The 15,746-nt window shown below is 45.9% G+C and overlaps 1 protein-coding gene across 1 annotated transcript in view; it reads left to right on the top strand.

Moving 5' to 3' along the window:
* The first annotated feature begins 2,246 nt into the window (after nucleotides 1-2,246).
* Nucleotides 2,247-15,746, top strand: part of ptch2 (patched 2) — a 25,776-nt gene continuing 12,276 nt past the window's right edge. The window contains 3 exon segments of the mRNA XM_083782795.1: nucleotides 2,247-2,751; nucleotides 5,043-5,235; nucleotides 5,717-5,727. Of these exon segments, the coding sequence (XP_083638921.1) occupies nucleotides 2,581-2,751; nucleotides 5,043-5,235; nucleotides 5,717-5,727 (375 nt within the window). The 5' untranslated portion in view covers nucleotides 2,247-2,580.

A 15,746-nucleotide genomic window follows, 5' to 3' on the forward strand; every position in this document is an offset into this window, starting at 1 on the left:
ACGTCGTCATTTAATGCCCTAAACAAACATTAAAGTCGATAGACTTGGCTTGCAAACGATTTATGTCATAAGTGCTCTAAAGTTTAGAGCTCCACATGTTTGTTTGTTAAGAGTCTAAACAAACATTAAAAGTCCCATAGACTTGGCTGCCATATATGACGTAATCTTCTTAAGCCATGCATTGGAGGGGCTAGCGGCCCTCAGAAAGTTACAGGTGGAGGGCAAAGAAGTACAATACGTACAGAAGAATGACATCACAATGAAGACACCCACAAACAAATATGAAAAGTATTTATACATTTATACATCAGCAGATTGAGCCATCAAGACATTTCCAAACTCCTTTTTTTTAACTTTTTTGTCTCTTTTATCTGTGAAGGTAAAAATCATCAGAGCTGATCTGACTGTCAAACTGGAACCTGCGGGGGGGGGGGGGGGGGGGGGGGGGACCCTGCCCCACATTGCCGTAGGAGGAGGACTTTGAGAAACCTTTTCCATCCCCAGACGTGGTTTCAGATTAAACCCAAGCGGCTCTGAAGCCTTGAACTCATGCATGGCAAAACATGGAAGCTTTCCAGAAAGGTTTAGCCGGTGGTAGATAGCGCAGGTTTCATGTTGAACCATGTTGGTTTCTTCAGAATCTGAGACGATTTGAAAGAACCTTTTGAGGGAAGCTCCGTGGTCCTCAAAATGAACCCTGGGTGCACACTCTTAAGAGTTCTGGGGGCTCTTGAAATTAAAAAAAAAAGGTTTAACAACCGCTCCTCTAGGCCGTGGATTAAAAACAAATAGTTCAACATGTCTTTCCATATCCTCTTGTCTGATGCTTTGCTCAAAGCCTTTTCGCTGTAGAAGAGGTGACGCTACAGCTGTTGGTGCTAAAAATTTACCGCACACAGCCACACACACATATAGTGGGCTATACACACACACACACACACACACACACGGCACACATGCACACTTCACAGCTGCCTGACAAACTGGACTCAGCAAAAACTGAGATGAGGGCAAAGTTGCAAAGTGGCAGTGTTTTGCAGTGTGAAGGGTTACTGATATAGTATAGGCCTAGCAGTGGTTCTTCAAAGTGTGGTCCAGGGACCCCCCAGGCGTCCGAGAGGGGGTTCCAAGCGTGGTCCCAATGCAAAATGTGGAAGAGTTGAAAGTTAACTTAACTTATTTTTATTTTTTGACTCTGCAGCCTCACAACATGTAGCAATGAAACTTAATTGTGAGCTTGTAGATCTATCTACTATTTATGTTGACACATTATTTGGTTGTCCCTATAGCACAAAATATTTTCTTTTGCTCTAGAGTCTACATGAAAACATTTTTTAATTTTTAGGCTATTCTAAATAAATAGTCAATCTGCAAGCTTATAACATGCAATGCATGTATAGCAATGCAACTTGTGAGCTTGTAGATCTGCTCTTTTCAAAAAATGTTGACACATATTTTCTTATGGTTGTCTGTTCCTATAGCACAAAAACTAGATAATAGGCTGTGATTAGGGTATGTGATTAAGTAGTCCTAATTGTTTGCTCAAATAAATAAAACATTGTTGTTTTGTATCATTATTATTTTTGTATTATTAGATAATTAATTGCAAAATAAGTAAATTAAAAAAAGATGTGTATGAGTTTAGTTTACTGTTATTTATCATTTATTATTATTATTTATTTTGCGTTTTTTTTTGTTTAGTTTTTTTACAATAGATATGGCATCAACCATCAATAGGTCGGCTTCAATATTTTCGATGCGCGCGACACCGTCGTGCGACGAAGAATAAACCGGCCTTACATACAAGCCAGGCCACTGGGAATAATGTGCAGAGAGCAAACCGTGTGTGTGTGTGTGTGTGTGTGTGTGTGTGTGTGTGTGTGTGTGTGTGTGTGTGTGTGTGCGTGTGCGTGTGTGCGTGCGTGCGCGCGCGCTGTGCTGAGTTTATTGAAAGAGTTCCTCTCTCCCTCCCCCTCCAGCCCAGGCAGCAGAGCGGCAGCCTGGGTGGTCTCCCTCTCTCTCTCTCTCCCTCACGCTCTCGCTCCCTCTCTCTCTCTCCACTTTGGTGAGCTGTTGCTTAGCAGCTAATAATAGGCGATGTTTGCAAAGTAATTTGCCTCTTCCTTGGCCAATGGGAGCCGGAGCACTTTTCCATCAAACCTCCCTTTTCAGGATTTGCCGAGAGGCGAACTTGTCCATAATGTTACCGCTGGCTGCAGGACGCGGAGAGCTGTTAGTTAGTTAGACTTGACACGAACAGAGAGAGAGAGAGAGAGAACCCACGACCACCAGTACCGCTGCCGCTGCTCTCACTCTGAGACGGGTTGTTTTCTATAAGCTATCGGGACGGATGAAGACTGAAGGATTTATACGGATTTGGGCGCATGATGTTGGGATGGAGTTCCGAGACTTGTTTGGCTCAACGGAAGATTTATAGAACATATTCTACGGACGTTTCTTCTCCGGCGGCGCTGGATGCGCTCCTGCTCGCGTTCCATGTTGGATTATTATCGCCGTCGCCTTTTCTGAATCCGCACCGTTCCTCCGTCGCTTCGCAGCCCTCCTCTCGCTTGGACCACCATGGCCTCGGATCGCCATCATCGCGGGGTCCCGGCGGGGTCCTCCTCCTCCGGCGTCTTTGGAGGTTTACCCCCGAGCTATGCGCGTTCTCCGCCGCCTAGTGCGAACCCAGACCTACACCGAAGACCCAGTTATTGCCACGCTGCTTTCGCACTTAAACAGATTTCAAAGGTGATCATCATTCATGAATATAGGCTACGACAACAACGCTTGCAGTTTAAAAGTTGGCACAATGACTTGTACGAAAGCGGCTCCATTCAGTCGACTGTGTGAATGGGACGTTTTATAGATTGATATCTAGAATGGATCGTGAAAGCGATGGTGCATGTGTGACTGACCGTGGAGTGGAGATGTGGGGGGTAGCCTGCAGGCTGCTACAGCGTGCATGGGGCTCTGACAGTGTGTGTGGGGTACTGGGTAGTATTCTAAAAACATTACAAACAAACTATGTTTGCTGTTCGTCTTAGTTGGAAGGCGATCCAATGTCCTCATTCATTGTAGAAAAACTCCAGTGAGAGAGCGGAGTGGAGCTATTCGTTGGGTTCCCCCCGCAGCAGTGATCTGTGCGTGCGCGCGCGCACACACACACTCTCACACACACACACACACACACACACACACACACACACACACACACACACACACACACGGGGTTGTGTGTGTGTGTGTGTGTGTGTGTGTGCGTGTGTGTGTGTGTGTGTGTGTGTGTGTGTGTGTGTGTGTGTGTGTGTGTGTGTGTGTGTGTGTGTGTGTGTGTGTGTGTGTGTGTGTGTGTGTGTGTTTGGAAATGCGGTGGGTCTCCGTAAAGGAATTCATTGATTGAGTTTGATCTGACAAAGCATCTCTGGACCGCCCGGACGCTGGGACGTGCTTCAGCACAGCCAGGGAGAAACCAAAACAGAGCAGCGGGGCAGGCCCCACAGTGTCTCTACTCTGCTGCTCTATGTGCACAATAGTTTAGTCTGACAGAATCATGCAACAAGTCATTATGAAATGTCAACGCCAAAAGAGCTGAGAGTAGACATGACATGGTGTTTCTTCTTGTTTCTAACTTTAACCTACTTAACGAGCGATTGCGAATAACAAGCAACACTGGCTGCACTTCACATTCTTGAACCCCGTGTGCTTATTTATACTCGATATTTGACTGAATAAGGCTAAATGTTCACACGTTGACACCCTGGAGCCAGACTTACTACTTTTTCCTCCTTTTTTCAACCGTTAAAAATACAAGCAAGTAGACCCATCTGTGTTTAGACCTAGCTACAATACCTTATTTTCTGTGCTTTGACATTCTGTTAATCCCAATAGAAACCCCCTTTTAGTATGTCTAGAGGAGTAATAGTTAGATATTTATGGACTTAGTGGTTAAAAGGATTTCATGATGACAACAGCAAAAAAAGTAGTGCTTCAAAGAGGATGGATAGATATGCCCTGTTTTAATCCCCAACGGCTGTCTTTATTATAACTTTGAGCCCACTGTTGTCTGGGCAGAAATGTTACCTCATAACAACCTTTGGTGTTATTAATGCTAGCAGGCCTGGCAGACATTGGCACCATTTTAAGTGGGTATAAGTGCACTGGAGTGCACCAGCTAGGCCAGGGTGTGACAGTAACGGTCTCAGTGGTGAAGCTGGTCTAGCAGGACCAGCATGTACTGGTTTTTGACTAACTCTGCATCTAGCTTATTGTTTATTATCAGTGGACTATAACAGTTTGTGGCAGTTGTCATGTCCACTGTTTTTCATAAATGGAAATGATGGAATGAAGCATAGGCCAGTAGGCTACTATACAGCAATACTAAATACTTTACCTCTGCTGTTACTCTTTGGACATTGAAGTCCGCACACCACACTTAACAGTTGGCATTTTACATTTATACAATAGATAGCGTATATGTGGACAAGCTATACCAACAATGGATGAAAGCAATGAGACGTCTCATCATAAGCAAATTCCTTTTTTGCAATCCAATATAATTCCATGGAACATTGGTTCTCAAAGTGGGGTCTGGGGAGTTTCAGGGGGTCCCTATAGCTAAATTAGAGATGTTAGGAACCCAATGGACCCTTATGGGTCTGTAACTTGGAGAGTTACTGTACTCTCAGAGTTAAATGATGGAAATGCCATTAAATGGGGGTCCCCGTAGCCTAATGCATGTCAAACTGGGTGTCCTTGAAATTAAAATGGTTGAGAATCACTGCTAGCCCATTCTGAACGGGTGTTAGCATCATGTTATGCTTTAGCTATTGAAAAATAGCAGATCTACAAGCTCATATCGCGCCACCGAGTGGCGCGATACGAGCTTGTAGGTCTGCTATTTTTGAAAAATCGAAGAACGACTGACATAGAAACATAGCTTTATCAGAAAACTGTCAGGAGAACTGTCAAGAAAACTGTGGGGAGAACCACTGCCATACTAGGATAATAACGCTGCTCTGTCCTTGCCTGTGCTCCTCCAGGGCAAGGCTGTCGGTCAGAAGGCTCCCCTGTGGCTCCGGGCGAGGTTCCAGGCCCTGCTCTTCTCGTTGGGCTGCCACATCCAGAGACACTGTGGCAAGGTGCTGTTTATCGGACTACTGGTGTTCGGCGCGCTGTCGGTGGGCCTACGCGTCGCCGCCATCGAAACGGACATCGAGCAACTATGGGTGGAAGGTGAGTGAGTCTCGTGTTTGTCTTGGAGCTGTGTGTGCACTGGCAAGAGAGTGTGTGTGTGTGCGTGTGATCTGTCTGTCATTATCATTTTGTGGTGGAAGTTGTCTTGTGGATCGGGGTTTTTTTTTCTTTCCACTTCTGTTACATGCACATAGAAGCCATATAGAGCGTGTATGTATCCCTCAGATATAAGCACTGTCACTGGTAAGCACGCAGCATTGAGGCTTCCTTGGTTCATGTCTCAAGTTGGGGACCTAAGTGTACTTCAAGTTGAGTGTTTTTCTATTGATTTTAGAGGATGTTGTTGTGTCACAGTTTGTTGTTTTTGTTTTTCAAGTGGACTTTGAATGACAGCAGTGCATGGTGGAGAGAGGCAGGGTGGCCTTGTCACCTCTGTCGGTGCCATGATAATACCCATTGACTTAACAGGTTGACTGAATGAATGCGTAACTAACAGCTCCCCCTGTTTAAGATGTTTCAGGAATCAGGATTGTGAGGGGCTGTTGTTGTTTCCCCAGGTATGTCCTCATATTGGGCTGGTTCAAGATGCACATTAACCACTTCAAATTTAGCCTATATACTTTGTTGATGGGGGGTCCCCCAGGGGTCTGTACTTGGGCCTCTTCCCTGTTCCCCCTCTATGCCAATGTGTTGTGAACCTATTATTGGCCAATTATGATGACATGCCCAGAATAGGAATGCTAGGGCTGATATGGTTAATAGCCTATAAACTCGCTATAAATTATAGTTCAATTGATTTGTGTTGTGGCTGAGTTGGTGTGATCTGAAAAGGTGCGTGTGTGACTGTGTGTGTGTGTGTGTGTGTGTGTGTGTGTGTGTGTGTGTGTGTGTGTGTGTGTGTGTGTGTGTGCGCGTGGTGTGTGTGCGTGCAGTTACATTTTGTTCTGTTCTGTTTGATTTTTATTGCTGCACACAACCTGAGAAATACAAAACTTTCTCAGACACCACTAAACAAACACAACAAAGTCTCGATGCCTGTCATTACCTGTGTGTGTGTGTGTGTGTGTGTGTGTGTGTGTGTGTGTGTGTGTGTGTGTGTGTGTGTGTGTGTGTGTGTGTGTGTGTGTGTGTGTGTGTGTGTGTGTGTGTGTGTGTGTGTGTGTGTGTGTGTGTGTGTGTGTGCTGTAGGCTGTAGCCGTCTGTTGTCTGTCTGTAAGACCCCACTTCTCACATCTTTTTCCCTCCGTATTTGACATCTTTCCTTCCCCGTCCTTTTAGGTTATCTGTACATTTTCGGGGGCAGAGGCTGCTTTATTTGGTTTTTCACACTGGCCAAATTCCTTTTAAACCCCCCAGGCTTTCAGTGCCGGGGCTGATCCCTGCAGCAGATGGGCTCTGTGAATGGTTAGCCATCTTTGAGGGCCCTGACCCCCCCCCCCATACCCCCCTCCCCCCTCAGCTCCCTGTGTGGTCCCTAACTATTCTTGGATTCCATTCAACAAGAGGCAAGCAGGCAGGCAGCCCCCCCCCCACCCTCTACCTACCCCTCCTCCTTTCCTTACAAGAGGAAAAAAATATATAAGTGAATGCAGCTGAAGTTTACCCACCTGTTTTGCACGCTCTGAAAGTGCCACAGCAGTTGGGTGAATATAAACAGACTATAGGGATCCTTTTAAGCCCACCAAGTCACCAGAAGACTGCATTGGACCCTGATGGCTGATGGTGATGGTTAGAAAATGTTTTTGTTTGTGTGCTTTCTGTCAGTTTCCTGAATTAGGTCAAACCCAATAAATAAAATACTCATTCAAGTTATTCGCTTAACCACTTGACCCGTACGACAAATACCAAAAAAAAAGCAGATCTGGATGTATTTTCAGTCGGAAAAAAAAAATCTTTCCAAAATAGTGACGTCAGGATTAATGTGGTTATGGTAGGCTTTCCGATGTCTTACCGATACAAGAAAGCCGTCTGTGCTTTGCCACAGTTTCATTGACGCTTGGCACCGCCGCCGCCGCCGGCCCGGGGTCGGTTACCTCGCGAGCTAATTGGTTCGAGCGCTGCTTTAAAAGGGGGGCCGATGTTTAGATGTTTACGTGCCAGTTGTTTTGCTTGCTGTGGTGGGTGGGGATTGAGAGAGGCTGAACTGAACGGCGGCTGAAAAGGAGCGCTGTGCCTTTAAGAGGCCGTGGCCCGTGTTTCTAAAGTTTCTGCCTGCCTTGTTTCCACCAATAGCCCATTGACAAAGCTGCTGCGAGGGCCTCAATGGGAGAGGAGAGTGGTCGGTAACAAGGAGCGGTTAGTTCTCACACACACACAAGCCCCAGCTTTTAGACTCGGTCGTACGGCGGTGTCGCACACCTAGAAAATAAACAAATAAATAGCTGATCTACAAGGTCACAGCATTACGGTTGAGCTTGTGGATCTGCTAAATACATAAATAGGTGGCTGATCTGCAGGGTCACGCATTGCGGTTGAGCTTGTGGATCTGCTATATGAAATGTGCGTGACACTGTTGAATGACTGAATGCATAAATTAGGCAATACACACGCACGCACGCACGCACGCACGCAGACACTCAAACGTGCGAGCTCTGTCTCCCAAGGGAGGGAAGACAGGTTCTCTAATGGGACAGTTGAGTTGAGCTCACATAGCTCAGGTCAGCAGATATACAGCAATGGGATGAGACGCATACATGATGTTGTCAAACATCAATTTGAAATTACGTTGTACGCTGTCACTGTCTCGTGGTTTGATCTTTACGAGGCTAGCAGTGAGATGAGTGTTAAGTCTTTGTATGCCTTCACTAAGAGCGACTGGAGCCGTCTCTGCGTCAGCCTCTTTATAATGTTGTCACTGCACAGCCTGATATGCATAATATATTAGTCTAATGGTGTCCTTTATGAATGCAACTGCCATGCTGTAGCTCTGGGTTGACTGTGTGTGCGTCGTTGCGTGTGTGTGTGTGTGTGTGTGTGTGTGTTGTGTGTGTGTGTGTGTGTGTGTGTGTGTGTGTGTGTGTGTGTGTGTGTGTGTGTGTGTGTGTGTGTGTGTGTGTGTGTGTGTGTGTGTGTATTGTTGGCATCGTATTGCAGCTCATAAAACAAGCACACTTGTCGTCTTTGCCACCTTTGGTGGCAGCTTGCCTGAATATCCTGCTGGCAGCTGTCTGTCTGCTCTATCTGTGAAGTCAACCCACCTGGACTTTGTCTAATTGCTTCTTTCCCTCCTAAAAGCGGCAGTTTGCTGAGCACAGCAACAAGCTGGGGGGTCATTCTCATTAGTGTCGGATAGTATGTCCCTAGTTTGATGTGACTGCTCTTAGTAGTTGGTGAATGCAAAGGACACATTCATGGTATATGTCACAATGTATAATGACCAAACACACCCCAAAGGAGGGGGCTATGTTATATTAATAATCATATCATTGCTGTTGGGGCAGAAAACTTGATCTGATATTTTTGGAAACATTTCGAAAGTGGTTAAGCCTGTCTGTGAGTTTCATAAATATTTAAGTAAAGCAATGAAAAGTACTAACAAAAAAAGAGCTTTCTGACGCAATAATAACATTGGCTGTGGCGCAAGAGGAGAACAAGTAGGATTACCTTCCCCCCCCCTGCACACCTGTGAAGCTACTAGGTGTGCATGTGTCGTGTTGTGTGAAAACTATCTGTGTTTAGTCTGACAAGGGGATTAAGGACCATTGTTGGCTCACCGCTGAGCTACAGAGAGGAGAGGCTTGACACAGAGAGACTCCAATTCCTCACTGTTCTTTTTTTTAGATAGACAGGAAAGAGGGAGAGAGAGAAGGGGAGAGACATGCAGCAAAGGTCGTCATGAACGGGACTCGAACGCGCAACGCTCTGTTATATGTGGCAGGCGCCCCCTCACTGTTCTTGTTCGTTACCTTAAAATGTCTCTAGTCTCGGCGTTTCATCTCTTATTTATTTATTTATTTCTTTGGAGCCAGTGGACAAAATCTGAAATTTGTACAACATAAAATTAATAATGTTTTAAATGTATATACACAAATGCACAACGTGTAGGAGTTATTAAGTTGAACCACTTTTTTATATTTTGTGTTGTATACTATAATACTATTCTATTGCATACTTTGCCAAAAAGCAGTGGACGCTGCCAGGTTTAAAGTGGTGACAGAGTGTGAGAGTTGGTGTGAGCCATCCATGTGAGCCACAGCCAGCCTGTATTGTCCACAGTGAGAAAGGAGAAGGTTCATAAAACGAGGTGTAGGAGCAGGCCATTGGGGGATGGGAAAGGAACTAGGTTGAAAGTTTAAGGCCGAGTTGACACTTTATTATTTTTCGTTGGTCTCTCTGTAAAACAAAACAAAAAATATATAATTTTGTCATATACACAAATGTCCCGTGGCAAGACTAGCAGATCTATAAGTTTGCAACGCGACACTGGCATATGATCACGCATTGTGCATCATTTTTTTCTCTCTTGTCTCTTTTTCTTTCAATAAATAAATGTGAGACTTGTCGGCTGTGTGGTGACTGGAAAGTGATCACTCGCTCAACCGTGTTCACGTCAAGTGCGAATAATCAATTGTATACTGTAGTGCGTTTCAGTATGTTTATGTGTATGTCAGACCAAACCGGTCAAGCTTCTTTGCTCTTCTTTGCTCTCCTCACAGCTACTGAAATGATTCCCGCTCTCTCATAAAGGCCCAGTTCTGAGTAGCATGTTTAAGAGAGAAAGAGAGAGGGGGGGGGGGGGGGGTTCTACATGTACAAGTGGCGGTGTTTACTCTTACGTTAACTAAACTCATCCTTCTTGGCAGAGCTTGGGTGAGGCATGAAAGACGTGTACACACAGTCAAGCTGTCCAAATACTGGTGCAGTGAGACAGGGCCTATCTGGAGAGCAGGCCCACCACATGTCCCATAAAGGGGCCGTGTAGCGTGAGGGAGGGGGGGGGGGTTAAAAGACCATACACACACAACATAGCAGGAGTGAAGTCCAATTTATAATTTGTCATATGACGGTGTTGTTTTTTCGGTAAGCTGCGGGCCGTCGTGAGACAAATATAATCAAAATCATAATGTGAATTGGGCCTCGGTCAGTGCATAGGAGACAGTCGACAGTAGGTACATTCCAAAACACCACACCAATAAGCCAAAAACTGTAAAGCCAGCCAGCACAGCCAAGTAAACACACCAAAGGCCTTTCCCAGAGAGACTCGGGATAGAGAAAGCAAATTTCGAGAGTAAGAACAGCAAGCTTTGACTGATAGATCACGAGAGAGAGAGCAAGCCTAAGACATACAGAGAGAGAGAGCAGCACACAAGTGGGTTCGTTTTGCGCAAACAAGCTAACGCACATGTGGCATTTTGGCGTTTTGGTCGCGGCTCTCTCCAAACAAACCTGTGCGCGGCGGCATCAGGTAAATGCTATAATTCATGGGAGCGCACACAGCGGCCCAGTTCAGACACAGAAAGGGAGCTCTATGAGCCATTATTGGAGGTGAACAGCGCGCGGCAGTGCCCCAGCTACATAAATAAACTCCCAGCGCTCAGGGCCCAGGACCTCACCGGTAGAGAGAACAAACAAGTCCAGAGTCAACCTGGGTCACTTCTAAATGTTTATTTCAACTCCCCCACGCTCTCCTTCACCCTCCTTTCTCCATGCGAGTCTCTCGTTCCAATCGCCTCTCTCCACTCACCCCCGCCCCACCCCACCCCCCATCCCCGACCCCTCTCCAATAGACCGGACCACCCCCCCAACAAATAAACACACATGGAACAGCTACAGCCTCGCATGTATAAATGACACATTGCGTTAGCATGCACGTTATTAAAAACACACGCGCGAGCACGCACACTGGTGTTGAGAAAACATAGCTGTCTTTCTGATTTAGCTGTTGACTTTGCGAGATACTTTGTTTGTAATACAAAAGCATTTGCGATGCGTTTTCTTGGGTCCGAGGAGAGTTTACAGTGACATGAAACATGTTGATAAAACATTTATTTGGGATATTTTTCCCAAGATGCTGTGCAACAGCCCGCGAAAGTGGTCGATATTGTAAAAAAGGAGAAAAAAAAGTTGCAAAATCAAGTGAAAACTGGACAATGAAGACTGATATCTCTCGACTCGGCTTCTTTTCTGTCCCAACTGAACAGTAACCTTTGTCTTTGGTCTATGTGAAATAAAGAGACACCAGTCACCTTAGGGTTTGGATCATTTGCCTCCCTCTTTACACCATATAAAATGTAGAGGAGATAAAGAGCCAGAGGCAGAGCGAGAGGGAGAGAACAACATTTTCTTGGTGCTTGGGAGGGGGGAGAAAAAAGAAGTGGTCCTTGGGCTCAATAAATTCATTTCTCGTCTGAATGAGACCAGCAACGTGGAAAAGTTTAGCCTTTCAGGCAGGGATGAATGTATGTTTCAACCACACATTAAGGAGCATTAGCGGTCAGTGGAGTGTCTAATGTGACTATTTTTCACAGTGGCCAACAGTGGCCAACACTGCCCTATGATTAGCATAATTAGCAGAGGCAAGTCTATACATATGGAAATAGAAAGTGCCTAAATGCCAACCCTGGTGGAAATTTATGTGTGGTGGCTAACACCACTGGCACATCTGAATAGATTGTAACCGAAACAGATTTTTCATGTGGTTTTTTCGTAACTGTTCTTACGGTTTTGACTCTTTTGCGTTGCTGTAGATTTTATTTTTTTTAAGGCAATGCCTTGAGATTGATGTGGTTCTTGTTTTCTTTTGTGTGTGTGTGTGTGCTGTGTGTGTGTGTTCCCCAAATTCCTGCATGATTATGTTTTTTCCCTCTTAAATTCAGTGTAATGCGCAACCTTCCTTGAATACTGATGAACACACGCACACAGTCCGCACATGCATGCATGCATGCACGCACGCACGCACGCACACACACACACACACACACACACACGACACACACACGCTCACTGTATTTCTATAGGTAAAGATAGCACAACACCAGCCTCCCTCTCCTGCCCCCGCCAAACCCTCACCCCTGCCCGACTCACTCTGGCATTGTCTTACGCTCTGGGAAAGTTTTGGTCCATTTGCTTTTGTTGTGAAAGAGAAAAAGTTCCCTTTTATTTTATTCCCTAGTTTGTTGGGGAAACATCTGAAAGAAATTGAAGGGTTGAATGACAAAGAGGGGTTTGCATTCATTCTGGGGCTGCTCTCCTCTCCTCTCCCATCTGCTATGGGCTGTGGCCCCTGGCAAGGGAATGCCATGGGGCCAGGCTTCATGCTATGGGCTGTGGCCCTTATAGGAGGTGCCCCTAGCAAGGGAATGCCATGGGGCCAGGCTTCATGCTATGGGCTGTGGCCCTTATAGGAGGTGCCCCTAGCAAGGGAATGCCATGGGGCCAGGCTTCTTGAACCCAAGGCCCGTTTCTCTGTGGTTCCCAATACAGTATGTCAGGAGCATTGAGACGTTATTACTAATCTGGGGTTTCCCTGCAGAGAGAATGTGTTCTCATTGTATTCCCTCTGCCCGCTGAAAAGGTTTAATAGGTTATTTTGTGAAGTAATTTTGTGCGTGCGTGTGGTGTGTGTTGGGTGAAACTAGAAGAATGTATATCTTAAGAGCTTCAGGGTAGAAGCATGGCTTTTTGTGTAGTGGGTACAAAGTGACACATAGCAGCGCTGGCTTTGCGCAGCAACAAGTAGCAGTGTGGTTTTGTGAAGCTACAAGTGAAGGTAGCGTAGCAGTGTGGCCCTCTGGGTAGCAGGTACGAGCATATATACGCATGGATTGAAGTTCTCAGTCACCGCGACTGATTTCAGTCATTTGGATTCCATGGAAGCCTTCTGTGAAAGCTTCACAACACGTGCTGTGAGCTTGTGGATCGGCTATCTTCGGTCGTTAGTTATTTTAAGAGGAAAGACTATTTGAAGTGATCAAACTATAGCAATAGAATACAAGTTTAGAAGCATCTTCCAGAAACATGAATGGTCTCAGAAATGCCTCAAATCTGTGATTTCTTCAGCTGGTCGGGCTGTTGTGCGGAACAGCAGCGAGAATGGGTTTAGAAATGGACATACCTAAAACATCATCATTACATTTTCAATCTTGAGATGTTGTTTTTGCTTTATTCCACGCACACGCCCCAGTCCTCTTGGTGGCGGTTGGTTCTTCCTCCGTAGCAACATGAGGCTTTTCAGAGGCCCCCCTCCTTAATCCAGCTAATCTACGGCACTTACACTTTGAAGGTGGCCTGGACTGACCCAGCATGGCCCTGGTACTGGGGGTTGGACAACACAAGAGTAGAATAGCCATGGTCTGAGTAGGGGCTATAGTATACATGGACAATGCAACCGGACAGAATAGAATAGAAGATAATAGATGGGGAGACGTTCGAGCATGTTAACCAAAAAAGAATACCTTGAATGTGGCCTGGGCTGGCCTAGAAGAACTATTTGCCAGTGTAGCAGGAAGGAGAAAAAAAAGAAGCAAAGTGGAGAAGGGAACAGAACAGCACTAATCTGGAGCGTAGCACTTCAAAGGTGGCCCAGGCAAGGCTAACACTTTTGGAAGCCAGATGTGAGAAGCCACATATTTCACTGCTGTAAAGGCTTCCTATATGACTGTCAGGCTCTTTGGTTCTGGGTGTGGGGGGGGGGGGGGGGTCTGGGGGCGTGGCCTCTCCGTCTGATGGAGAGGAAATGCTTTGAGATTGGAACAGACAGGGTCCAGTGGTGAGCGGACGGGCACGCACGCTACGCATACACACACACACACACACACACACAGACACGCACACAAACTGAACACCCACACCCATCGCGCCCCCCTCCAGGGTTTGCTTGCTATACCTGGTTTTGACCAGCCGACGCTGAAACAGGTTAGACTTTAGACAGAAATGATGCTTCAAAAACCTCGGAGATGCTTACGATTCGTTTTCTGCCTCAATGTACTATCGTGGCAAAAGGCTGCCGCCTATCGTAATCTTCTGTTTGTCACCTCTGTATACCTGATATCAACCAACAGTTCTTTCCCATAGAATCGCCTATAGAGTTTATAGAGACATGGAGGTTGCACTGAGATATACTCCATCATGTTCTTAAAATGTAATGAATTCAATTAAATCAGGTCTATTTAAGTGTTTCTTTCTGAGAATGTCATGTATTTCTTATTGTCTTTTTGTGGATAGTATCCCATTATGTCAAGCCTTTTCTCCTCGTGGTGAAATGACTAGCCACTGGGGTGTTAAAACGCCTGCTTCCACACTGCACATTTTCTTCCTCTCGCGAGCGACATTTCCAGGAACTGTCTCTTTAAGGCTGTGTGTAGAGTAGACTGGAGCGATGAGAGCGAGAGAGATTAAAAGAGAGAGAGAAAGAAAGAGAGAGAGAATGAAGATTAAAAGAAAGAGAGAAAGGGATGGTGAGAAACTATAAGAGATTGAGAAAGAGAGAGGGAAAAACAAGCAGTTGAGGACTGGTGTTCCATTCCATGTGGCGTTCTCAGTTCATGTGGACACAGAGCGGAGCAGAGCTCGGGTCTTGAAGGAGAAGAGGGTGGTTGGGGCCGGACTTGGGGAGGGGGTGGGGGGGGGGGTGGTGAGTGAGGGAAGAGAGAGAGAGAAAAGAGAGAGAGCGAGAGAGCTAGCACGGCCGCCTGGGTGGTCCAGATGGGAGGAACGAGACACAAATAGCTATAATTTACTTCAGGAGGCCTGTAATTACAGAGCCAGAGTCTCCCCGAGCCACCCAGTTCCTGTAGGGATCAAAACCCATGCGCTGCACAAAGTGAACATACGAAACGTCAAAAAAGCTTTAACAGACGTCAGAGACGTTCTACTCGCAACGATACCCCCCCCCCCCCTCCCCGGGAAAAAAGAAAAGGGGGTTCCGTTTTGTAGTTTTTTTTGGTGTGTGTGTGTGTGTGTGTGTGTGTGTGTGTGAGATTTGAAATCCCTGCGGTTGGGGAACTTTAGTGGAGTGGCGAGGAGCTGTTTATATAAGCGGCGTTTTTTACATTGAATCAAATTCCTCATGCGTGTAATGCACTTTATGAGTAAAGCTATAGCTATAGCCCTAACAGTTTGACCAGGTGCAACGTTTTGCAGCGTTAAAAAGGTGATACGTTGTGCCAATCAGTATAAAAGAAGGGAACTCATTTACTCTCTGGGTAGAACAGGTCATTTCCTCATCTGCAGGCCAAAGAGACAAATAGGAAGTTACACTTAAGTCAGGACTCGGGACATAAGCTAGCGTCGTTCCTTTGAAATGTGTGTGTGGTGGTGGTGGGGAATGTGTTTGGAATGGCTTGGCTCTAGTAAGAAGCGCATGTATAGCTTGTTTGCTGCTCGCAGCCTTGGCATCGAAGCTTCTCTCGTGTTGGGAAAAAAATTCTTCATCGACTTCAAAAAACGCACGCGGAGCCCGAGGCACCAAGAACATCTATCAACAAGCAGTAAAATTCCCTTATCGGGTTTTTTTCCTTTCTTTCTTTCCTTTTAGTGGTTTCATGGGTTTGTGTGATGCACAGACCCAAAGAGCCTCTCCCGAAATAACTTGATATTCCCGAAGGCCCTGT

Source organism: Protomyctophum parallelum (genome assembly GCF_964188405.1).
Source record: "Protomyctophum parallelum genome assembly, chromosome: 14".
Classification (NCBI taxonomy): Eukaryota; Metazoa; Chordata; class Actinopteri; order Myctophiformes; family Myctophidae; genus Protomyctophum; species Protomyctophum parallelum.